Genomic DNA, 24383 nt, shown 5'->3' with positions numbered 1-24383 from the left:
GAATATTGTTAAAATTTGAAGTTTCTTAGAATTCATTAGAACTGTTTCAGGTTGTTCAACGCTGCTTTCTCAAACCTTGGTGATCCTTATTACTAATAATGTCCACCCCAAAAACACCTTCGCTGTAAAAAGGCGCGTCCAAGAAACTACCAGTACCTGGAACCCAATGTAAAAAAAAACAGCTCAGAAAAGTAACTGGTAACTTAAAGAGCTTATATCTGGAGCGGCCAAGAATACAACTAACTACAATTACTAAAGTTTTAATCCATGCAACAACATCTTGGTTGTAAAGCAGGTGCATGCATGTACAATTATACATGAAAGTAAAACTAACTGGCAACTGAAACAGCTGATATCTGAAGTGGCCAAGAATGAATATTCATATACAACTAATTCAAATTTTAAACATTGAACCTTTATCATTCAGCTGTGTTCTATATTCACTCTTGCTGCATCCTTAAGTAATTTCTTGTACTGTACTCAGGTTCCATTGTACTCAGATTGTAGGTGCATTGCATTTGATGCCTGCTTGTCACTCTGTAGTTAAGCCATGAGGATCCACCAGCCTGGCATGTTAATTTTCTGCACATTCTCTTTTTACTTCAGTGCCTGCTTGTTAGGGAACTGGTCTCTTGTATCATCAGGTATCAAGCAAGTTTGTTTGGTGCTGGAGGTTAACAAAAGTGATTAGATCAACATCAACACACACTGATTCACCATGTTGATGCAATAGGTATTTTAGATGTATGTGTAAGCAGTGCCAATTCACCGAGACCCATCAGGTGAAACTTCTAGTAGCTCAAAAAACCAGTATTATCTCGAAGCAGGATTGTTGACAAGGTGTACAGATCAAATACCAGATAACCGTGACTCTGTTATCATTTGTGATCTCAGATGTTTCCGGATTATACTGTTGTGGTGGGACCAAAGTAATATCAAGATCAACAATGAGATTCATCCTGCCTGGTAAGATCTTAGCATTATTGTTTATGATCTATTGATTTTCCAGGATGAGGCATACAGTTGTGATGGAAATAAACTAATTCATAGGTTACATCACTATCGCATTTTATAGTCAGAATTTTATTGTTAATATTACAAACAATTAATGTGATGTAACAGTATTTTGTTATGTAACATGTACATTAAGTGACATGCATGATGAAAGCCACAACGGGAGTGGTTAGGGTGGGTAATGCTATGTAGCTAACAAGCTGGTTTGAGCTCTACCAGAAGCTTGACAAGCAAGTTGATAAGTCACAAAGGTTAAGCAAGTTTAACACACCATGTGTGGTGTGGCACAAGAATTATGCTTGAAAAACACCTCTAAGACATCTGCCAATTATCAACGCTCGCATGAGGCGTGGAACTAAATGGAGTTTAAAAGATTTCTGCTTAAAAAGCCTTCCCTAGGGAACTTACGGTTCTGCACATTTTCACAACTTGTTTATCAGACATTAGGGATTGTGTCCACATCGTGTCTTTAAAAGTTATTGTAGGGATTAGAGGTTTGATTGAAGAAAACACGCGTATGGACAAACCAAAATTAAATAATGTCAGTGCTAGATGGACTGTACAAACACGGCTATGTTGACTGGTATAACGTGACGGTAAGTGTAACATAAGGTAGAGAAATAAAGTGAAATATGTGTAAATACACCTATTTTTATATTATAGCGAGGTCACAAGACAATGACAACTCCTAAAGATTTTTTTTACACGTACCGCAATACAAATCCATTGAGAGATGTTGCATAATCAAGGGCTAATATTGCAAAACTGTCTCTACATGTAAATAACTCACAGTAGTAGCCGCACGTCTTTTAATTGGGCATGTGATTCGTAGTTTCTTGGCCGTGCACCTCGCTACCGTGAGTCTTGATCTAATTTGCAAACAATTTAAATATTTAGATTACGTGTGCTTTCTAAAAAGCACTTGTAATCTTAATATTTAAATTAGATTACGTGTGCTTTCTAAAAAGCACATGTAATCTAAATATTTAAATTGCTTACACTCTTTAAAATTTTGAGGTATTAAGAAATACTTGCTATAACATATGTGATATGTTGGAATATTGTGATACTCTAATAGAACATACACTTGTTTAAATGCAAAAGGCGAAACACTATTATAAAAATTCAATTCAAGGTCATTTCAACTGCATTAGTTGTTATATATAACAAAGAATGCAGCAAACAGGAATATTACTACATGATTACCTATAGCTTCTGCATTTTGTAACTGCACATTACTAGTAGCATGAGTAGAGCTGCTTCCATGTGGTGGAGTGTGCTACACAAATTTAATACTTATATAAATATACACATTTCCACTAACTTATGTATGTAAATCCTGGCTATTCTGGTCACCTCTGGGCCAATTGATGCACATAGTCAGGTTACTTTATTGTAAACAAACAACACTATAATATTGTTATATTGTTCTTACAGTGGCCAGGTGATCACATTACACAGTGACCTGCATTAATTTATGTGAATAACTAGGTGAATAACTAATATACTGAATATATGTAGTCATATACATACGTAGGTAATCTTTCAAGAATATGCTTAGAAAAATATATGAAAGTTGCTCATTTCACTTCATGAAGTTCAATGCATTTTAGTGGTGGAAAGTTTCCATCGGTTACAGCACTGCCAGGATGTAATCACTCACCAGGTTGTGAGTTTGAGAACAGTCTTATCATAATCCCGCACACTACGTACGATACTCATTACAATTACCCCTCTCATTAGGTGTTTGTTTGCTCATTACAAGAGCATCTTAATCTCCGTAATTCTGCACATCTCTTTGGATGATACTATGGCAACATTACAAAGCTTCAAGAATATATAAGATCAAGGCAAACTTCTACTCACTCAAAATATATGAATACCAGGGGTGGATCCAGGAGCTGGCAAAGGGAGGGGCACAAACAGGCTAAGTTGTAGGTGGTTGGGGAGAACCAGGTTTTCCTGCATTTTTGAAGCAGCAAATAATCTCCCCTTAGTAGTGTATCACTGTTGATTATGCCATTTTGGCCTTTACAAATGTTTATGAAGTTTCAAAACTGTTTACAAGGCTTGAACAATAGCAACACAATAACTATTTTTAGAGGCGCTTAGCGCTTAGTACGCACAAAGGCTAATTCACAGCTAGCTTGACTTTGGTTTGCTTTAGTTTCAGGCAAATTTGTAATAAATGCTGCACATTTTCATGAGTTTTATAAACTGATCTTGGCCTGATATAAAGTTTAGTATTTTAATCAGAAGTATAGCTGGCTCCTCCACAGCTGAGGTGAGGGGGGGAGATGCCGGGGGGTGTGTGCCCCAAATGCCCCACCCTGGATTCACCATTGAATACCAGCAGAAACTTTTGCATGCTAAACTTTGATTTGTAAATTCATAAAAATTGGACCTCACACATTTATCCTGCTGTACGGCACATACATGTAAACTTTGAGTCGGCACCATTTTCAATTCTTACATAGATAGTTGTAAATGTGGGAATATACCAATAAATTCAATAAATACCTCTACCAACATTGTTCATCATATGACCCAAAGAATTCAATTACGTAAACATCAGAACTTTTCATAACTAGGACTCCACTGTGAAAACAGCTACATTTCTGAAATTACATCTGCTATAAAATAAGCTACAGCAACTGTGGCAAAGTCAGGCTGTCAAATGACTTGCCATGTAGCTTGTGCTGAAGGTTCTTTTATCTCCATTTCTGCCTGACCTCAACCAGAGAAAAGAATGATAACAGCATTAGGGGCGGGTCCAGAGTTTGGAAAGACGGGGGCACACATTGCTGAAAAGTTGAAGAGCAAAAAAAAAAAGGTCACAGCAATAATAGCTATCCTTTACCAAATATATAATATATCACGTATGTAAAATAAAATCCTTATTTATAGCTTCATAAGTAAGCTACACTGCCTCGTGAACACTGTGACTGCTTTATTAGAGTATCTCGATCTTGTCTTTTTGAAGGGTAGCACTAATTTCATAACGCTTGATGCCTTTTGTGACTTTAACTCAAAACTTGTAAAAAACTAAAAATAAAATGTGAAAATTCTGAGCTCAATCCCAGGACGTTTCATAACAAATCAGAGCCATAACAACCGTACCACCACTGCCAGCTGCCAGAACCCTGAATTTTAGACGTACTTAAATGCAAGATAATATAAAAATAGTGATCTAGTGTATATTAAAGAATACGGCTGAACCCAAACCCTACCCCTGACTGGATTTATACTGAACCCAAACCCTAACCCTAACTTTGGACTACTGATTGTAAGAAATCATTCTTTAGATAGTAGAGGGCATGTGAAACCTTGTGAAACCAATTGTGGTATAATATATCAATATATATGCATGGGGGCACCCATGGGCATGATGCGTTTTGAAATTAGTGTGAACCCTTTTTGAAGGGGGGGGTGTGGGCATGTTCTCCCCCTGGATCCGCCACCAAGCATGTTGCATCTTCAAACTCTGGTATTTACTTCAGAAATGTTGACCTTTTAATGTTTTAGAACTTTTTCACTATAATACAGATAAAATTCATGAATTTATTATTCCTTATTCTTTATTACTCCCAAAATTATGCTGTACAGTAGATCCCTATGTATAGGAACTTGTAGGGACAATCCTCCACTAAGACACTTGGTTGAGGATTGCTACATAGTGATAAAGCTTGACCCCATGCATTACATATATTTAATTTAATTTTTGTTTCACACCTGCATTAAACAGTGCAGCTATTGTTGTAGGCAATCTTCAAACAGTCATTGTTAACCTATATACATACCCCAAGCACCTATCAGTTAACATGGATGAAGGACATCAACTCTAGAGTTTCAGAGGGATAACATAGGTGACGGTTGAGTTACAGGAAGGCTGAATTTGACAACATTTGTTCCTGTAAAATCATCACGTGTAGTGGTCACATAATTTATTGTCTGTGGTGTGCGTTTCTGCTTTACTGGCCACGCAACTCACTACCGTGAGTCTTGATTTAACTGATAAGTCCTTAATCCATGTTATTAAAGCTTTACAGTGCTGGTCACTGTAAAGCTTTAATAACTACAATAACAATAACAATAGTATTTGATTTTAACTGGATTCATCAAAATTCATTGGGCATATTAGGATTTCTTGAAAATATTACTTGGTGCATTCATGCGTAGCTATTCCATACACAACACCATGTCAACAAAAGCATTTATATATGTAGCTTACCATGATTTGTGCAATGTTTAAAAGCTGTCCAACATGATCATGAATTTTTTGCATTCCTGCACTCTCTTTATTATAGTTTTGATCATGTATACTAATTAATGAATATGCCATGTTATTATATGTGTACATATACTAGTCTTGTGCCCATCCGGGCTCGTGCTAATACACAAACAATGTCTGCTAACAACCCCAAATTTCTTGGGTCCAGAAGTGCGATCCAGCCAGAATATTGGCTGGCCAATCAGAATTGATGAGTTGCATAATTGCATGAATGTATTGGAAGTATATGAAAAAGTAGACGATTTACAGCCATTTACTCACCTAGGTTGTTCAAGATGTTTGCTGTCAAGTTGTATTTTCCGATCTAACCTTATGAATTGTGACTTGACGTTTCACCAGAAATGAAATGCTACCCTTTACTAAAACAGTAAGAGATCACATCTAGCAAATGCCCTATTCTGAGTTTACTTTATTCCTAGCCATTTACGAATGGTCGATCTATCACTGTTTTTAAATGATTATGCAATTCCTTGATTCTGATTGGCCAGCCAATATTTTGGTTGGATCATACTTCCGGGCCCAAGAAACTCAAGCATCATCACCAGACGGTGTTTGCGCATTAGTGCGAGCCTGGCTGGGTACAAGACTATACATATACATCAATATTAATAATATACGTATACTAATTACTGGTTGCTAAGGGAATGAATTATGGACAACTTTCAAATATCCTTATTCTTACATGTAAATCCATACCTATTATTTTTAGCTTGATATAAAAACTTTGCATGGGAGGATCAAAACAAAAAGACGGTTCTACAAAAGCCATACAGAACAAAACTGTTCTATATTGGGCTGTTATAGAACACTTTCATAGACCCACAGCTCTATACCAGGTAGATATAGAACTGCCATGCCTATTTGCAGCCAGTAAAATCAATCAACCAAAATGCCATGTTGGCTAATGAATCAACCCAACCAGTTAGTACAGAACGACTTGATTTAATTTACAGACATACTTGGAAGATTTAAATGATGGTTGCTTGTGGGCAGCAGCAGTGAACTTTCTTACTTTGTTTTGTTCACATAAACGGACGAGTTGTAGGAATATCATGGAAATATACTTATTAAATATGTACTACAATCGAAAACTTTAGTTGTTGAGAAGATTCATCCTCTTGCTCATCCTAGTGTAATGCAGGTGAAGCACAAGCATAACACACGTATAATGCCTATTCTACTGATGATAAGACTACTCTGTAAGTTTCTACTTGTTTCGTGTGTCTTGTGTATACCTCAAGTTGACAGTTCTCTATACCAGTTATAGGCTCATGCTATATGTAAATTATAGTACTCAAAGAATGGTCTTGAGATGAAATATAGGACTTGGCTTCTCCTCATGCTATATTTGTCTTTCAATCACTCTTTTATGTTACAGCAGTGCTTTAACTCTTATAAGAGGGATATGTTATAAATATTCACATGACGGAAGAGTGCATGCAATAGATGAAGCAATTAGAGATAGTATGAAACAGTGCCTCTTAGTGACTGAAATCTGTAGAATTATTCAGTGTCTTTAGCAATGTCATGCCCAATTACTTGTGATTACTAAACTTATTCACAAAAGAGACAAGAGTTCATCAAAAATCCACTCAGCAATCCAGCTAGGAATAATAGTTGGTTGGCTTAGTGCTTGTTATTAGACACTTGTTTACTGTTTTAGTTAAGGATTTTGCAGGATGTGTATACCAAATATGATAAGTGTAGCCACCAAGCATGGTATAACCAGTGGCGGATCTAGAGGGGTTTCTGGGGTTTCGACAGAAACCCCCTTTTAAATTTAGCTCAGTGGCAGTCTAAATATATAAACATTGTTGTATTGACAATTTGTCATAGCAAACAACTAAATACCACTGTATTTCAGTAGCATGCATGCAGTTGCACTTAACTGACACCATTTATAGCTATTAAACCCTCAGCAACACTTCACTTTTCATCTCTCACTGCATTAAAAACGATCGAGATACTCTAATAGAGCAGTCAAGTAACTACTCTAATAGAGCAATCAAAGCTACAGCTTGTAGTCACCATCTTTGCCCTATAGTTAGCTATAGTATTTATTTAAAGCATTCGATTTATTGCAATTTGTAACTAAAAATAGCCTAAAATCCGATTTCAGAACTTCTAAAGTCTCACAAATTTCCCGAGAGATGTCATCAGATGCCTTATTCAGCTATACCAACATTCAGAAACCCCCTTTTAAAAATCCTAGATCCGCCACTGATAACAGTTATACACCACAGTGCATAGCTTACGATCCTGTGGTATACAAGTAGGCTTAAGTCTATTATGCTCCAAAATTTTCCCATTATTCTTTCTGGCACTTCTTTTTTTTCCCACCTATTATTCCAAAATTATTCTCACAGCACCCTATTATTCCCAACGTTATGCTTACAACTTACACACTATTGATAAAGAGTTCATTGCGTAAATTAGAGTATGAAGTCATAATATACTACAGATTTAATTTTACCACAAGTGTATAGTACTTATAATTACAGTAATGCACAAAAATGTAGTCAATATCCTGTCTAATGATTGTTGTATCTTAACATTACAGATGCTTGAATATAATTTTGAAGTGACTGTTCCTATTGGTCTCCAAATCCAGAGTTTAGTAGGGAAAAGACTCATTCGACAACTGCTGAGGATGGCTGTACAAGTAAACTTCTTTTGACTACAGCACACCAGTTTGGCAGACTTGTTTCCTGAATTTTCCACCATGACAGTTTGTCAACTGTGTCATCGAGATCCTCAGCCTTAGCAAGATAAGCCAGAAGCTCAGCCTTCAAGTTACATATTTCTTCAGCAGAAAGAAATGGAAAGGATTTTAAAAGATCTACTGATGAAGCATCAGGGTTAAGATTCTTTATCATTGTTGGATTTGTCAACCGAGAAGCTTTAAAAGCCATTAAGGGAATTTTCAAGCTAGTGTTAAGCTGTAGATTAAAATATTCTAAACCTGGCTGAATGCACTGCTTGGCATGTGCTATGAGCCTTTTTTGGGTTGTAAGGCTTGGTGAAATATCTCTTGCCACAGCTTGTATGTTTGGAATATTCTCCACTTGAATTGATGTAATCACCTCTTGAATAGCTTCGTAACAAGTAAATGCTAAAGACCCATCACCCTCCAGGTTATATGTAGCCTTTACAAAAGGCTCTCCCCAATCAACAACAGCAGCTAATTCAATTTTCAGATGGTGTAATTTTTGCGGATCTTCAAAAAATGAAAGTAGCCTAGGCCTGGTGTGTGGACCAATGTCACTGTTTTTGATCAGAAATGGTTTTATGTCTTCGAATTGTAGCAATAGCTGTTGCATGACCTCCCACTTACTCCACCATCTACTGTAGTATGGCTGTACGTTGCCATAGCTTTGCCAGTTTGCTCTTTCCACAAAAACTTTGTTTTAGTGCTATGTGAAAACAGTGTCAACCATGCACTAACAAATTCAGTAAGATTTGGAAGTTTAAAGTGATCACCCACTAGGTCCAGAGTGTGTGAAAAACATCCAATGTCCAGAGAATTCTGGTATATTATTTTCATTGTGCGTATGGCAACGTTGTTCACAAGAGACACGATCTCTCATCGTAGCTACAACAAACTGTGAAGTAATTCCTAAAGAAGTTGATAGCACACTGGTCAATTCCCGAGTAATTTCCTCTCCAGTCAGGCTTTTGGCAAGTAGCTGAATTCTAACCAGCTTTTGCTCTATAGTAAATGAGTCACTAATGAACCTCAAAATGATTGCAAGTGCCTCACAAGTATGAGTTGTCCCATCAAATATGACACCAACATGCTTGTTTTTGATTTCGTCTTTAATTTGCATCTCTTCTTCTTTTACAACAAAGGGAATTAAGTCATACAGAAACCTTCTGTCACAGAGGCGGTAGCCACCTTCCTCTAATAAATCCCCAAGAGGGCCAATTTTATTCAAAGGTATACCTGCTTGCAAAAATGATTTTAGCACTTTCACACGAAAAACTTGCTGTGTTTGTGGTAATGTTTCTCCACGAAGGTGAACATCATCATTGGATTTCTGGAGCGTTTCTGCTAGATCTCTTTCTCGTGCTTCCTTTTTTAATAAATTACTCATCCTTTCCTTTCCTTTAGCATGCTTGGACGATTTCACATGATTCTCCGCAATACTTTTCTTAACACTCAGTTCTTCTCTAGGGTTAGGGGGTTAGAGTTAGGGTAAGTGTCATACTTTTCTCAACACTCATTTCTTCTCAGTTCTTCTCTCTACAAAACAATTTCTTATTAGCAACTGAGAAGGGTTCATTTCTATATTTTTTAACTCGCTGTGCAGGGTCAATACCTTTAGGCTCATTTGCAAAAGTTCCTCTACACCTTCGTTTTCCGGAAGGGGGATTCCTAGCTTGAGCTCGCTTCCTAGAGAGGCTCGAGGCCTTAGAAGCTTTCAAAATGCTCAACAATGAATTGGTTTGTGGCTGGGTCACTCCTGAGATTGTTTCTGTTGTCTCGTGATCTCCCCCATGTTCCCTACTTGAACAGCTGGACCTTCGCAATTGAGCACCGTCAGTAGTACTACTGCTAATGATTTCTACGTCCGAATCAATAAAACTCTCATGATCAATCATTTCATTACCAAATTCATCACCCGCTGTGTTCATCTGAGTTAAGAACATCGTTCAATACACCGTCCATTGGACTCATTTCCTTTTTTTTCATTTCCAGAAAGTTCCCAATTATTTCCGAATACGTCTAGAATTTAACCGATTATTCCGGAATATTCTCTGATTCCCTATTATTCCCGAAATTATGCTGGCATAATAGACGCATGCCTATATGCAAGTTTATAGATGTGTTTAACAATAAGGTGTAGCACTATAATGTGACTGTATTGACAAAAACAGGCTTCCACACCAACGTTGAAACCGGGTCATTACTGCTGACCCGGATGACCCACTGACCCGGATAGCAATCTGGGTCAGACCTGGATTTGACCCGGATGTGACCTGGATTGACCCGGATGTGACCCGGATTAATTAAAGCCGAGACATGTTTCGGCTAGTCTCGAGCGAGCGAACGAGTCTACATTTTGAGCGTTCGATTCGTGTTGAGTAAATATTGGTTGAAGACCAAAAAAAAAGGTCTTCACCTACTGACAATAGCTACCCCTCACCATAGATACCCTCAGTTTCGTGCTACATACTGCACTTACTAACAAATGGGCGTGGCTGAGCATATGTTGGTAATGCAATAAGTGGGCGTGGCTCACGAAAGAGCTATGCGATAGCGTTTATAAGTTCCACGTCGTCAAACGAACAATTTTGTTTCTCATGTGATCCAATCCGGGTCAGACCCGGATAAATTGTAAACCGGGTCAGACCCGGATGACCCGGAGAAAATGTGACCCGGATGACCCGACCCAGTTTCAACGCTGTTCCACACACATCTAATTCTTTGACTTTAACCCCTTGTAATTTCACCATTCAGTATGCTATTAGTTACAATTTTCTCTCTATGGATTATCCAAGTACAGGTCAAAATTTGAAAGTAATAGCCTACTCATACATTGAGTTATGGTCCTTTAAAGTCCCAAATCTGGATGTGTGTGGAAGTCTGGTTTTTCAAATCCGGTCACATATTACATCATTTAATATAATACAATCCGGATTTGAGTAGGGCAAAACAATCAATTAGTTTTGCTCACTGTAATACTGCACCAATTAATCACTACCTGAAATAGAGACCTTGTAGTCATACTTTACGAAAAAGAAGAACTTCTTCTTAGGTGACGTTTCTGTACAAGTGGTTTATGAATGCAAAATTTAAATCACCTTCCAAAGCAACTGAAATGCAACTGACTAGTCCATGCCGAAGTTCACTTTCATTGTTGTGTGAAAGGTTGGTTGCAGTTGACATTGCATTTCTTTTGCCATACAAAAATGGCTGGTAATTTGTGCATATGGCACATTTCTAAGACCACACCTCTTCACTAAACATGTTTACAACCCGCAATGTTCAGCATGATCATTAGAAAAGCTTTCCAACACATTCAATAAGGTTTAATTGTTCATAAGTATGTAACTATCCAAATCAAGTTGTGATAAATGGTGAGGCCTCCAATAAAAGCCAAAAAGATTTGAAATCATGGTGGCCAAAAATAGCTTTCACCCTGGCTGCACTTTTTTTTACAGCTTGGCTGTTTTTGTGTAATATCACTTCTTTTTGTAATTGTATTATATTATATAGTACCAAAGCTGGCCAGAGGACTAGCTTTGAAGCTTCTTTTTTACTTGTCATTTCTTTACTACAGGAAGAAGGTAAAGAATTTGTTATGTGCATTTGGTTATGTGTGTATTTTTTAAATAATTTCTTTTTTGTATGTACGTATATACAAACATAATAGTGTATTGCATCTCTCTACAGGGTGACTGCAATGTAGCTGAATCAGATCTCTTTACATGAACTCTACACATGGTGACTTGATTGCAGCTGATCTCTATCCAAAGTGACTTTTTTCATTTTCACAGATGATTTGTTACTTTCTACATGATGACTTGATTGTAGCTGATCTCTCTATGAGGTGACTTGTAACATAGCTGAATTCTACAGGGTGGATTTTGTAGCTGAACTCTCTACATGGTCAGTTGGTTATAGCTAAACTCTCTACAGGACTTGTTGAATGTTCTAATAGGGTGACTACACAATTAGAATATCTCGATCTAGCACATTTGCTCCATGTACATAGTTGGTTTTTGCAGAAAAACTCAGTGTTTTTAGTGTGATTTCTTCTATACCACTGTACCCACTTATTAGTTAAAAGCTAGCTAATAGCTACAGTATTAACTAATGGCAGTAAACCACATAGTAAATGTTTGGAAATTTTCTATAGATGGATGCATAAAAAAATTGTGCAAGGAATTATTGCATAATTTATGCAAAAAAAATTGCAAATATAATTGTGATTATGGCACATGTTATAAAATATGCTGGTACACTTCCTAAATACTTTATTAGAGTGCATGTAGTACAAATGCACATATTATGCATATTATAATTATAGCATTTCTCTTAAAGCTCTTGCAGGGCCAGTTGTGGGATGTACATTTTGGTCACAACAACTTTTACTAAAAATTGCTTACGCTTTGAGTTGCTGAATGAATTCTTCCTTATCCTTTAACCGTTGTTCTAATGCCAGACATTGCTGTCTATACTCTTCCTTTTCCTTAAAAAGTTCAAACAATTGTGTTGGTTCAATCAGTGTTCGATTTCCCATCCTAAATGGGGAACATAGGTGATACTCATGGATATTTTCAAGTGTTTGCTTAATGTATGTATGCATGTTTTGTAACTGTACTCACAATTTGTCTAATGGGAATGTTGTCACTCCTTTAGAGCCCTGTAATATAAATCAATGCGAGATTAAAATTGCAATTCATTTATAAACCATATTAGGATTTAATACATACACTATTATATTAATCTACCACAATGAAATAATTTATGACTGTCTCAGCCAAAAAACCTGCATATGTAGTTCACACAATTTCTTCAGTATTATTTAGCATGTCCAAAGAATGGGTTACCAAAATTTCAGCTTATTGTGTGTGGTGAGTCGTTTTAGAATTACACTAGAGAGCAGAAAGAAAAAGAAATTGATTCATACAGCAACTATACCCTGAAAATATACTACAGACACCTATTCATAGATTGCCATAACTTCTATTTGCATTGTTCTACAGAGCTGGAAGTTGGCTTTGCATGTTCTGCATGAATTGGCAAATCCACCAAGGTATAGTTTTAGCCCTGCAGTCATTTATGCATACAAGTACTGTATGAAGGTGTTGTAAATGAAGAAACGACTAGTCTTGTCTACGTCTACCACACCATAAAAAGCTCACATCACTAGCATACATTTGGGGCTACAAAAAATATTTGGACTCCCATGGGCATACAAATATACTTTAATTGTGACCATCTCAGCAAAACCCACTTACTAGTTTGCACAAGCATTCATACATTTTACGATAAAGGGTGAAATTATGCATGCTATACAAAGAAAAATGCACTTTGATCAAGCCATTACTAAGGGAAGCAACCCTCAAATTAAATAAACCTATATACCATCTGATTTGATTTTGATTTTAAACTTCTATACTGTGTATACAGTATAAACAGAAAACACAGAGGGAGGACCTGTGAACCTACACAACTTACTCTACTAGTCAGTTTTGAAAGGTACTAAAGTAGCTACTGTGCATGATCCTACAGCTGGAGCCAGACATGCATTTCTCTGCACCTTTGATTTTGTTTTGAATTTACTGGACAGGCTGCTTACACTGATATGTCCAGGAGACCAGCCCAAAGGTTACATACACACATACACAAATTTACATAATCAAATTTACATATATTGGTTCAAGTTTGGATACAAATGATTCCAGAAAATTTGATTTAATAATTCTGATAGGGAGATTGTGCCAATCATGGAAAAGTAACTGAATTTGTATGAATCTGTCAATGAGGAAGATTATAAAATGTAGTACATGTCGTGGTATCTCCTAATAGGTCTTGCAGTAGTGGTGTAATACGACAAATGAAATGGAATCTTTAGAATTGTAGTGATGGAATCTTTAGAGCTGTAAGGTTATAAATAGATTCATAAAAGGTCGTCAGTCTTAATTGCAATTCCTCTTCTCTTTTTAAGAGTCAGCCATGTTAGATTCTCTAGTAATGATGTTACACTACATCTCCAATCATATTTTGAGCAAGCCCAATGGGCAGCTGTACTCTTTCAAGTTCATTTGAATCTTTACTTGTGTAAGGGTCCCAAACTGTTGAAGCGTATTCCAGTATTGGGCATACCAGCGATAAAATCAATATGCTCTTGCTTTTGTCTCTGTAGTACATCTACATCTTAAAAAAAATTAAGCATTTTAAAAGCTATAATACTAATGCATTGGGAGAAAGATATTTTAATAGTAAGTGTGACTCCAAGGTATGAATGCTGATCAAAGTTAGATATTGGCTCATCGTTGAGATTGATGGTGATGATATTATGTAGTATCTAAGTAAGACACACTTCTTAATGTTAAAACACACCTGCCATTTTAGTGACCAATTTTGTAGTTGTTGTTAATCTTTTCCTCTGAGTTGATGACTCTATATACAACAAGTACACAAAAAAATTGGAATTTTCGACTAGAGTAGGGACCATAGCGCATTGATAAAAAGCACTGAAACAAGTTGGAGTAGTGCACGATATTAAATCACAGTAAAACAATAAGAAGTGTTATATCCTTACTGTGCTCAAGATACCATAACGGAAATGCACAGTAGGGATATACCACTTCAACTTGTTTTACTGTGATTTAATATCGTGCACTACTCCAGCTTGTTTCAGCACTTTTTATCATATGCTATGGTACCTACTCTAGTTGAAAATTCCAAATTTGTTTGTGTACTTGTTTGTTAACATTTTTTGTAAATGATTATTATGACTGGTGAACCCACGCATACCACATCTGAAGTGGCGACACGCGCCCCAGCTATATCAACCATTACAAGTCTAACTCTTACTATCTACTTGAATCTAGTGGCAAGAAAAAAACTGGTTGTCACAATCAAACGTAATGGTGGGGATTATTTAAAATATAATAGTCCCATTGACTCATTGTCGAAGATGGATTGCGGCTTACTCAGATGGTAGTACGGTATATACAGTGGAACCTTGGTTATCCGAACCCCTTGGGACCAAGGGTGGTCCATAAGTCTTAGTCTATATCTCTGAAACTGTGCATAAGTAACCTGAAAATAGCAAAAACTCTTATGCAACACACCAATTGGTTGTAGAGGGTGCTTTACCAATTTTGTAGTCAGCTTAGAGAATACAGACTACACAATCTCTTTATCATTGAATGCTGAACATCTACAGGAGAGAAATACGCATCAAGAGATAACGTGGTATTACAATAACTTTAATGCACCATGCTGGGTGGGTGGCCCCAGAATGAAGGAGCCGTGAGTGAGTTCCTGTACTAGATGGTGTGTTATCCTCTTCAGGTATCAAGTTTCCAACTTCACTTTGGTTATCAGAAGCATTGTCCAGGTTTGACACCTCATTTTTACAGGGTGTAGGTGAAGCCTGTTATTCTGGGATTACAGATTCTTCAATAGGATCTTCATTTGTTAGCATCTGTTTATTTGTTAGGATTAGGAGCTGTGTTTTTTATAATCGAAAGATTTCTGTCTAAGGGGAGGCAAAGGAGTCTAAGAATATCACAGTTGCAAAGAGAAACATGTATTATTGAAGGGAACAAAGTTGGATGTTATACATACCATGAGTTTGGGTCCAAAAATCATCAGGGTGGATATAACAATCTCAATGTTGAAAACAAAAGTAGCACATTAGAATACAACTGGTAACAAGAGTTCATAATATTAGTGTAGAGGGAGAGTGTCGAACGCTCAATATAACCCGTACAAACGCACTGCTGGTAGTATCACCAGGAAATTACCGTATATTGCCGCATTTCATCAACACGAGGGCACAGATGACTACACTGTTGATAAGTGAAGATAGTTTTGAAACTCTACGACTTTGCCGACAGATAACAATATTGGACAACGTGAGGCTTCGAAACCCATACTAAGTTAGTCGCGCACTACCGCGTGTTTGTGTGGTGCGCGTGTAATGGCATTCACTTAATACTACGATGGCTGGAACTCCTAAACGACCAAGCGATGACCCTCAGAGGAGCGATAAGAGACGTCGAGTTCTTGAACTGTCTGAGTTTAGTTCTATGAATCAGGTGAGTTTATTCAATAGCGTAACATTACGTCGAAATGAACCTTTTGTTCCCAGCAGCAAGGAACAGTACAGTATCCGCCGCCTACAGTAATAGCACCGTTGGCGTTCCACCCAGCTACCCAGTTATTTGGTCAACCAATGAATCAATTTCTAAGTAGGCCCATGTCACAGTCGATTTTGGGACGAACACTACTGATACAGCCGGCTAATCCATCTCACCAAGTTGTACAGCCGTCTAATCCATCTCACCAAGTTGTCCAGCTGGCTAATCCATCTCACCAAGTTGTACAGCCGGCTAATCTATCTCACCAAATTGTACAGCCATATAATCCATCTCACCAAGTTGTTCAGCCGGCTAATCTATCTCACCAAGTTGTACAGCCGTCTAATCCATCTCACCAAGTTGTCCAGCTGGTTAATCCATCTCACCAAGTTGTACAGCCGGCTAATCCATCTCACCAAGTTGTACAGTCGTCTAATCCATCTCACCAAGTTGTCCAGCTGGCTAATCCATCTCACCAAGTTGTACATCCGGCTAATCTATCTCACCAAATTGTACAGCCGTATATTCCATCTCACCAAGTTGTTCAGCCGTCTAATCCATCTCACCAAGTTGTACAGTCGTCTAATCCATCTCACCAAGTTGTACAGCCGGCTAATCCGTCTCACCAAGTTGTCCAGCTGGCTAATCCATCTCACCAAGTTGTGCAGCCGGCTAATCCATCTCACCAAGTTGTACAGCCGGCTAATCCATCTCACCAAGTTGTACAGCCGGCTAATCCATCTCACCAAGTTGTCCAGCCGGCCGTTCAGTTACTTCCACCTCAATGTACATATTTGCAGTCCACAGATTCACCTGATCCGTTATCCCTACCAGTGGATAACAATGCTGGAGCTACACAAAGTACAAGAGATGATCTATCTTTTGAAAATGTATCTAACAAAGGGAGGTTGAAATATCCTGATCTTGTTTTCATTAAAACTGTTTGTGAAAAGAAAGAAGCATTAGAAGTTGTGCAACGTTCATTGTACTCACTACCAGGAAATAATCATCTGTCTGTTGCTAGAATTTTATTTTTATCAGCAGAATCAAATGGCTTTACTTATGATGTGCAAGTGTTGTTTACCTCAATTCGCACGGGTACAGTTAAAAGTTTGGCTGACTTTTTTGCTGTTTGTGATATAATTTCAAGAGTTGGTGAGTACAAGTTTTGTCCTGGATTTGATGTAAAGCGTTATTATGATGAGTATCATTCCGTCATCCGATACCATATCAAAGGTGTTCGTAAGTGGGAGAAACCTTTCAGTCGCATGGATTCCGAGAGTTGTTTGCTGTGGCATCAGCTTGCAAAGAATGCCAGCAAAGAAGATAAACTTAGCTTTGCAGTCATGTGCAAGAATTGTAAGCGTCTTCAATATCATTTAGACATCCAGAAACGAAGATCTACAGTCAGTCCTGCAAGACGGATTGCCAGGCAACAGCCATCTTCTTCTTTCAAATTAAAGTACTTGTCTCCAGCAAGTGTTGCTCAACGAAAGAAGGCTACACAGACGGAGAGATCAGCTGACAAAACAAAGCTGGCACGGTGTGCTGAGTTAGAGGTCACATTAGATGATGAGCAATCAGATGAGTTGACTAATATAATGAATAAGATTGAGGAGGCCAATGAAGATGAGTTGGAAAAGATTTTCAATGAAGCTGATGAACATTCAGTAGGAGAGTCAATCCGTGCTGCTTGGGAAAGCAACAGACAATCTACTCAACAAAAGTTCTTTAAGGATCAGCAGATCAACAGTAAGTGTGTTGCTATTAACTCAACATGTTATTATTTGTTTTATAGAGAATGGATGCCGCAACAATCGCTGGAGTTTAGTAACTATACGAATAGGTATGGCCATTAAACTATATGTTACATAGCTATTTTTATCTTGTCATTTTTTTTACTTAGCCCTTGCTGTTTTTATACGAAGTCCAGCAGCATATGAAGCTCTTAAGAGTTTTGACATACTGTAGTTACCCTCCCGCTCAACTCTCCAAGCATACACAGGAGCATTTCAACATGAGGCTGGTGCTGCCACTGAATCTATCAGCAAGCAAGTAGAAAGATATAGGATTTTCCAACAGTCATGTGAAGCTGAGAACAAACGAAAACCCCTATCAACGGGTATACTTGTTTTTGATGAGGTGAAGGTTGTATCCTCATTGATGTGGAATTCTAGAAGTCACCGAATTATTGGGTTGGCAATGACAGAAGAGACGCAAGCTTCTTTACATGATGTATTTCAGCTTTTTGATAAAGACCACCGTACCAAGCAGACAAATTATATACTCCAATTCCTGTGGAGGGATTTAACCTCATCGTTTGATATCGTGGGCCCATTTTATACAAGCAATGAAACCATGCAAGCTAAATTTATTTGTTCTTGTGTATTTCAGACCCTCAAACTTTTCAAGGTACTTATATATAGTTGTATTGTGCTTTACTCTAGATAATGGAACAAAGTTCATTAAGTATTGGTGTTACTATTATATTATTTTACCCTGTATGTCTGATCATGCGCGTAAAACACCTTTGTTAATATAGGTACATGACTTGAGGACATGTTTGCTAGTGTGTGATGGTGCAGCTCCCAACTTAGCTGCATTGAAGTTAACACATAGATTCCAGGGTATGTATGGCTTATCTGATGGTCCAGATCCATACGCTGTCAGACCTTGGTTTGTGAACCCTCATGATCCACTCAATAGAATTTACTGGTTGATATGCCCCAGTCACCAGGTAACCTGTAGAAATCTATTCACATAACTGTATCAGATTATTGCATTGTTTCACACAACAGTTGAAGAACATGATTAATGCTCTTTTCTCCTCACAAGAAGGGGGAACGAGGACATTTACTGCTGCGGATGGGACCACTTTTGGGTGGAAGGCAATTTTAGATTTGTACTCCAGAGAGTGTCAGAGGAGAGACCAGGGGCATGCAAGAATGATCCCCAAACTTCGTGAAGTGCACGTTCTTCGAGATGCATGGACAAAATTAAATGTCTTGCCTGCAAAGATTATGCAGGTGGGTTTTCATTGTATTTTGTATACCTGCGTAGCTATATGGACTTTATATGTAGCAAGAATTGGTAATGTCTGAGTTGCACCACTATCTTACGTCTGATCCTGCACCAGATGATGTTGCCAGTGTGAAGTATACTTTGCAATACTTGGAGGCGTGTAATAAAATTTTCGAGAAAGGACTTTTGAGTCATGACAAAATATGTGATGTGGATAGTAAGGTTCTACATTCCATTTCAACAGGATTTTCCTTCTTTGAAAAGTGGCATGGAGATTTATCACGAGAAGGTACTTGTTAAATATTTTGTTTAAGTGATATTGTACTTTATTTTAAAATAGGTGGTCTGGAAACACTAGATCCAAGGTTCTTAAGTTGGCAAAGTAAGTTAGTGTTGTGATTCACTAGGCATACACCATAAATAATCATGCAGTGGAACTTGTCTTAGAGGTCACCTGTTTAGAAAGGCCACATTTCTATAAAGACCACTTGAGAGATTTGTACTAACCCACCCACCTATTAAGGCCTGAAACAATGACCATTAGAAGTTCCATTGCAGTGTTTAGACACTTTCAACATCATTATTTGATTAATTTTGTTCCGTAGCATTTGATTTACTGAGGATTTGTGTGTACGGCTTTTCAAGTTTTGTACAAACATTTTTGGAGGAGTTTCCTGACTATTTTATAAGTCCAGTGAGGCTATCAGGGAGTGCTGTCGAGACTTTGTTCAGTCAGCTTAAACATACTGCTGCTGGTGGAAAGCTGAGTTCGGTCAACTACGTTACAGCTAGGGCAGCACATCTCATCAAACACAGTGTGGCTTACCATCATAGTTCTGTTAACTACAGGGACGTTCCGTTACATTTGTCAGACACTGTGTTACAGAAAAAGAAATACAAGCATAAACAATAAGAAAATTCAATTACATAAAGAATGTTGTTGTTTTTATTACTGTTTACTTTTAAGATTAATGTGGTGTGTCAAAAGCGAGTCGCGCAAATTTTGGCCAGCCAGAGTTGCAGAACCCTTGTTTGCCGCACCTTTGTGTTTAAAAGAATTTAAGTATTCTTGTATCCTGGTATGACATAGTTTACGTGCAAGCTCCTGGAATACACTATCAACAGCAGCACATGATATGTCATCAAATCTTGGTACTTTATCAACTGCCGCAGTTAGAAATAACGAGTGGATATTCGGATCACTATGAAGTGATTCTACAACCACTGTCAAAATATCTGCTTCTTCTTGGCTGAAGTTAGCATCATTAACTTTCTTAGTAGTTGCTGTGTCAACAGTTCTTAAAAACGGCAACAATTCCCTACAAGGAAAGTACATGAAACCCTCATCTCGATATTTTAAATAATCTGGGACATGGTCCTTGTCTTCTGTTTTGTGCACGCTGAGTTGTTGCAATATAGTTATTTGTTGTGAAATTTGCTCTTTCTGGTTCAAACTGCAGCTCTTTATTTTAGCATATCTACTGTGCAGCATGCTACATATTGCTGCACCTCCAAAGCGGAAGTATACATCTTCTGATTCAACACTAGCACTGTCCAAAATTTGATTACTAGGCTCAATTATCCTGTGGCATTGCCGTAGCAATTCTTCAAATACACTATCACAAAACAAAATCAAAAATTTCTTGGCATCTGATTTTTGCAAGCAGTATTCCACACAAACTTTGTTCCACTTTGAACGAACACCTACTACACTTTCAGCAACTGGGTCTGAGGGGTGGAGACCAATTAAAGATAGCTCCATATTTTTATCCATCAAAAAATAACTGCAATGCTGGAGCCATTTAATTTGAAGCTGCATGTGTCGTTCTTTACATTTTGAGCACTCTTCATATAAGGTGACGAACATTTGCTGCAGATGATCTGTTAAGAAGCTTACAGAAACTGAATTAACTAAGTCACAAAAAGCCTTCAAATCACTTAAATTTACTGGGAGTTGTTTACGAACGTTAGCTAGAGCAATAGTGGAAAGAATTTCAGGACGCAAATTGCAAATGGAGGATTTGATGTTATTCTTCTCGCTCTTATTCAATGATTTTCTCTTACGAGTACCCACCGTTTTTGACGATGCACCACCATCCTTTGTTGTAGCTGGCTCGGTTGTAGCTGAAGACTTTCCTTTTTGTAATTTCCTTCGCTTCGGTTGTTGACGCGGCTGCGGATTTTCCTGTGGCTGATCGGTGTCTTGCATATGTTCCTCTTCTTATGCTACTTCACCACTGCTTGGCAATAATTCTGTTGTACTACGTCTTTTTTGAGTACCCATCGTTTTTGACGATGCACCACCATCCTTTGCTGTAGCTGGCTCGGTTGTAGCTGAAGACTTTCCTTTTTGTAATTTTCTTCGCTTCAGTTGTTGACACGGCTGTGGATTTTCCTGTGGCTGATCGGCATCTTGCACATGTTTGTTTTCTTGCTCTACTTCACCACTGCTTGGCGATAATTCAGTTGTGCTACGTCTTTTTTGTGTTCTTCCTCGTGTTCTACTTTCCATTACTATCACGTGTCAACAAGCGCGTGTCAATACAAGGTATAGCCTCGTTATCGATAATAAATAAGCGTCTGGAATAAGCGCATTATAGTATATGCGCGTATGGAAAAGAAAAGGTTGGCTTCTGTGGGTTGTTGACACTGCGACGTGCTAAATCGGTACTAGTAGAAGTGCGTTTGAAGCTCCCATACTCCGTTCGACACTCTCCTTCTACACTAATATTATGAACTCTTGCTGGTAATAATGTGTTGTTGTTAGATAAATATTTCGAAAGGTAACCATAAAATAGTTTTTATTGTGGGTTATTAATTTCAACAATGTAAAAATTTGCAAAAAACTGTAAACACATACTATACCGCTGTACTAATCACTGCACACGTTTAAAAGAGTTCATATCAACAACACTTCAGTCATCGTATAGTTCTTCAATCAAGGAGCTCCTTTGTGTCAGGTTACTAGACAATGAAATAGTGCAGTTTCTAAAATTGCATCCACTAAATACTATTGATGGCACACATGAAACTGGTTTCATTTTAGGTATTGGTATCACAAAAGGTGCTTTACCAGAAAAGCTAATTGAGCAATGCACTGAGCTCAAAAGTATCAAAGCATTAAGGCTATATGAAGAATCACTTACTGGATGTGTCAAACATGATGTCTGGTACAAGTGGGAAATAACCATCGGAGTTAAATCTGCTGAATGTACTACCTCAGTATCAGTGTGTGGCTCACATACGATTGTGTCATTAGCTTGGAACATTGACATTATCCCATATGCTCTTGGACTATGGTTTGTAACATCTTGCGGTAAGTCTGCCTCTGAACACATTAATATTGTTTTCACCATTATATTTTTACTGGCTGGGAACCTGCTATATCATGGCTTAGATGGATGGATCCTTTGCAATTGGCAATGGTGTCAAAAAAAAGACATCAGCCTTTATTGCATGAAACATAATTATACATAGTAAAGGGTAAGTGGTGCAACATATTGGGTAGACTTCTAAAGGGTCTGGCATTTCTGGATGGATTTCAATGTAGTTGTAACATGGCAAACAATGTACTTGATGAGTGTACATGAGTATTGTACACTGGAATTTGCCTTTGATCTCCCTACTAAAAAGTGTTACACACTCTGACCACTAAAAACAAATGTTAAAGTTCTTTTTCTATCTGAGCATAATGGGTCTCAGCTGATATTAAGTATGAGAGGAATACACTACTGGCTGTCCATTGTGTAATCAGGCTATCTATTATTCCTGTGTCTTTATTCTATATATGCACCATTGTATGTGGCATTTCATTCATTTGAGGGAACATTAGGATTACTCTAAGAAAATGCTCTCTGACTTTGTCATCTTTTATACCTAGCACTAAGTGGTCATGAAGGATTTCATCAGGACTGGAATGCACAGCTATCTGCCAGGATTTGTAATGCTGATTATAAGACTCTCCAGGCTCTTGTACCTGAAGGCTGAATCTGTAACATTGAAATAGTATGTTTTCCAAGGTTCACAATGTGATTTAAACTCATCTATCACTTTACTGAACTTCACTTGGTCATCCACAGCCTCTCATCTGAAGGTAGCAAACACCTCATAAGCCTCTTTCCCGCTTGTATGGCCACTGACTTTATTCAATTTGGTTGCAATAAAGTAGTTACTTCACACTTGGTAAAACCACATCCACTTCTCTGAGGTACTGGCACCAAGAATCTCAAAGGAGGGACAGACTATATCCAGACGCTCTGTTGATTCAGTTGTTCCAATCAATATCCCTATAGGGAGAACAGCAAAAGGTGGCAAGGAGAGATTTTCATCACATAGAAAATGCCTGTTGGAAAATGCTTAATAGACACAAAAATCCACTCTGGAATTCTATTTACCAATAGTCTTGTTTTACTGCTTTTAGGAGTCAAGTGACCTGCCAAAGCTAGATCATGGCTGTGTAGTAGTGTAAGCAACCAATTATCAACCATATTTCATCTTTTTAAAACTTCTAACTCAGTGAAAGAATTTCCTATGAATTCCCGGTTTTCACCGTCAGGTTCAGTTGTCTTCCATTTCATAGTCCTGACACCCTGTGCAGTAGATTGAGACTATGCAAAGTAAAAATTATCAACCACTCAACCACTGTTACTTGTTATTGACCACATGTATATTTGCCAAGTTTAAATTATCGGCCAGTTGCTAATATCATTGCATCTGAAAACTGTGCCTTATCCTGCCATAGATGATGCAATTTGGTGTGTAAGGATGTACATGACCACCAAGTTTCAATGACTGGAATGTGAGATACTGTATAACCACAACCACTTTAGTAACACATAAAAGATCAATACGATAACGACAAATGCCATAGATCTTTAACCAACCTTCTTGAAGACTGAACAGAACGCCTGGCTGCTTTTGTCAGTTCATTGCAAAGGTGAGCAAGGGTGCATTTGGAGAATCGAGTAGCAACCGTTCCAGCGTATCAGTAGGATGTGTTACACAAATGTAAGAATCTTTAAACCTTGAGGCTATGTTTATAGTACTGGACTTGACCTTTTTGGGTGATTTGTCAAATTCATTTTTTACAGGTCAATAATATATAATGGTCGATAATCGGTTCCTTATGCTATATAGAGAAAATTTTACTACAAACAAGTTGATGTTGTGCTACTTCTAAAAACCAGGTGCCATGCAGCTAGCTAACTCATCTGGAATAACTATAGACAGTATA

The 24383-nt window shown here is 37.8% G+C and overlaps 3 protein-coding genes across 5 annotated transcripts in view; 2 read left to right on the top strand and 1 right to left on the bottom strand.

The window, feature by feature from the left end:
* The window catches only part of LOC136256163 (uncharacterized), a 66277-nt gene that overhangs the window by 4247 nt on the left and 37647 nt on the right, over positions 1-24383 (bottom strand). For 2 of the 3 annotated variants that reach the window (XM_066049104.1, XM_066049106.1), the window contains 4 exons: positions 12638-12675; positions 12419-12553; positions 5246-5336; positions 2221-2293 (listed from right to left, as the gene is read on the bottom strand). In XM_066049104.1, the coding sequence (XP_065905176.1) occupies positions 2221-2293; positions 5246-5336; positions 12419-12553; positions 12638-12675 (337 nt within the window). The remainder of the gene's footprint in view (positions 1-2220; positions 2294-5245; positions 5337-12418; positions 12554-12637; positions 12676-24383) is intronic. The other variant, XM_066049105.1, reaches the window with a different exon arrangement.
* LOC136256467 (uncharacterized) lies at positions 17476-18100 on the top strand. Its single transcript, XM_066049436.1, has 3 exons — positions 17476-17881; positions 17928-17975; positions 18036-18100. The coding sequence occupies exons 1-3, from the start codon at positions 17476-17478 to the stop codon at positions 18098-18100; spliced, it is 519 nt and encodes a 172-aa protein (XP_065905508.1).
* LOC136256164 (uncharacterized) lies at positions 18114-20132 on the top strand. The gene is made up of 6 exons (XM_066049107.1): positions 18114-18541; positions 18672-18866; positions 18928-19155; positions 19211-19439; positions 19491-19532; positions 19756-20132. The coding sequence occupies exons 1-6, from the start codon at positions 18293-18295 to the stop codon at positions 20061-20063; spliced, it is 1251 nt and encodes a 416-aa protein (XP_065905179.1). The 5' UTR covers positions 18114-18292; the 3' UTR covers positions 20064-20132.

This window comes from Dysidea avara, chromosome 5 (genome assembly GCF_963678975.1).
Source record: "Dysidea avara chromosome 5, odDysAvar1.4, whole genome shotgun sequence".
Taxonomy (NCBI): Eukaryota; Metazoa; Porifera; class Demospongiae; order Dictyoceratida; family Dysideidae; genus Dysidea; species Dysidea avara.
This window is presented reverse-complemented; position numbering and strand designations above follow the sequence as displayed.

Coding starts and splice junctions, on each gene's coding strand:
- LOC136256467 (XM_066049436.1), top strand. CDS start 17,476: ATGTGCAAGAATTGTAAGCGTCTTCAATATCATTTAGACATCCAGAAA. Junction 17,882..17,927: donor TAAGGATCAGCAGATCAACA/GTAAGTGTGTTG, acceptor TTTGTTTTATAG/AGAATGGATGCCGCAACAAT. Junction 17,976..18,035: donor TTTAGTAACTATACGAATAG/GTATGGCCATTA, acceptor TTTTTTACTTAG/CCCTTGCTGTTTTTATACGA.
- LOC136256164 (XM_066049107.1), top strand. CDS start 18,293: ATGTGGAATTCTAGAAGTCACCGAATTATTGGGTTGGCAATGACAGAA. Junction 18,542..18,671: donor AGACCCTCAAACTTTTCAAG/GTACTTATATAT, acceptor TTGTTAATATAG/GTACATGACTTGAGGACATG. Junction 18,867..18,927: donor TGATATGCCCCAGTCACCAG/GTAACCTGTAGA, acceptor TTCACACAACAG/TTGAAGAACATGATTAATGC.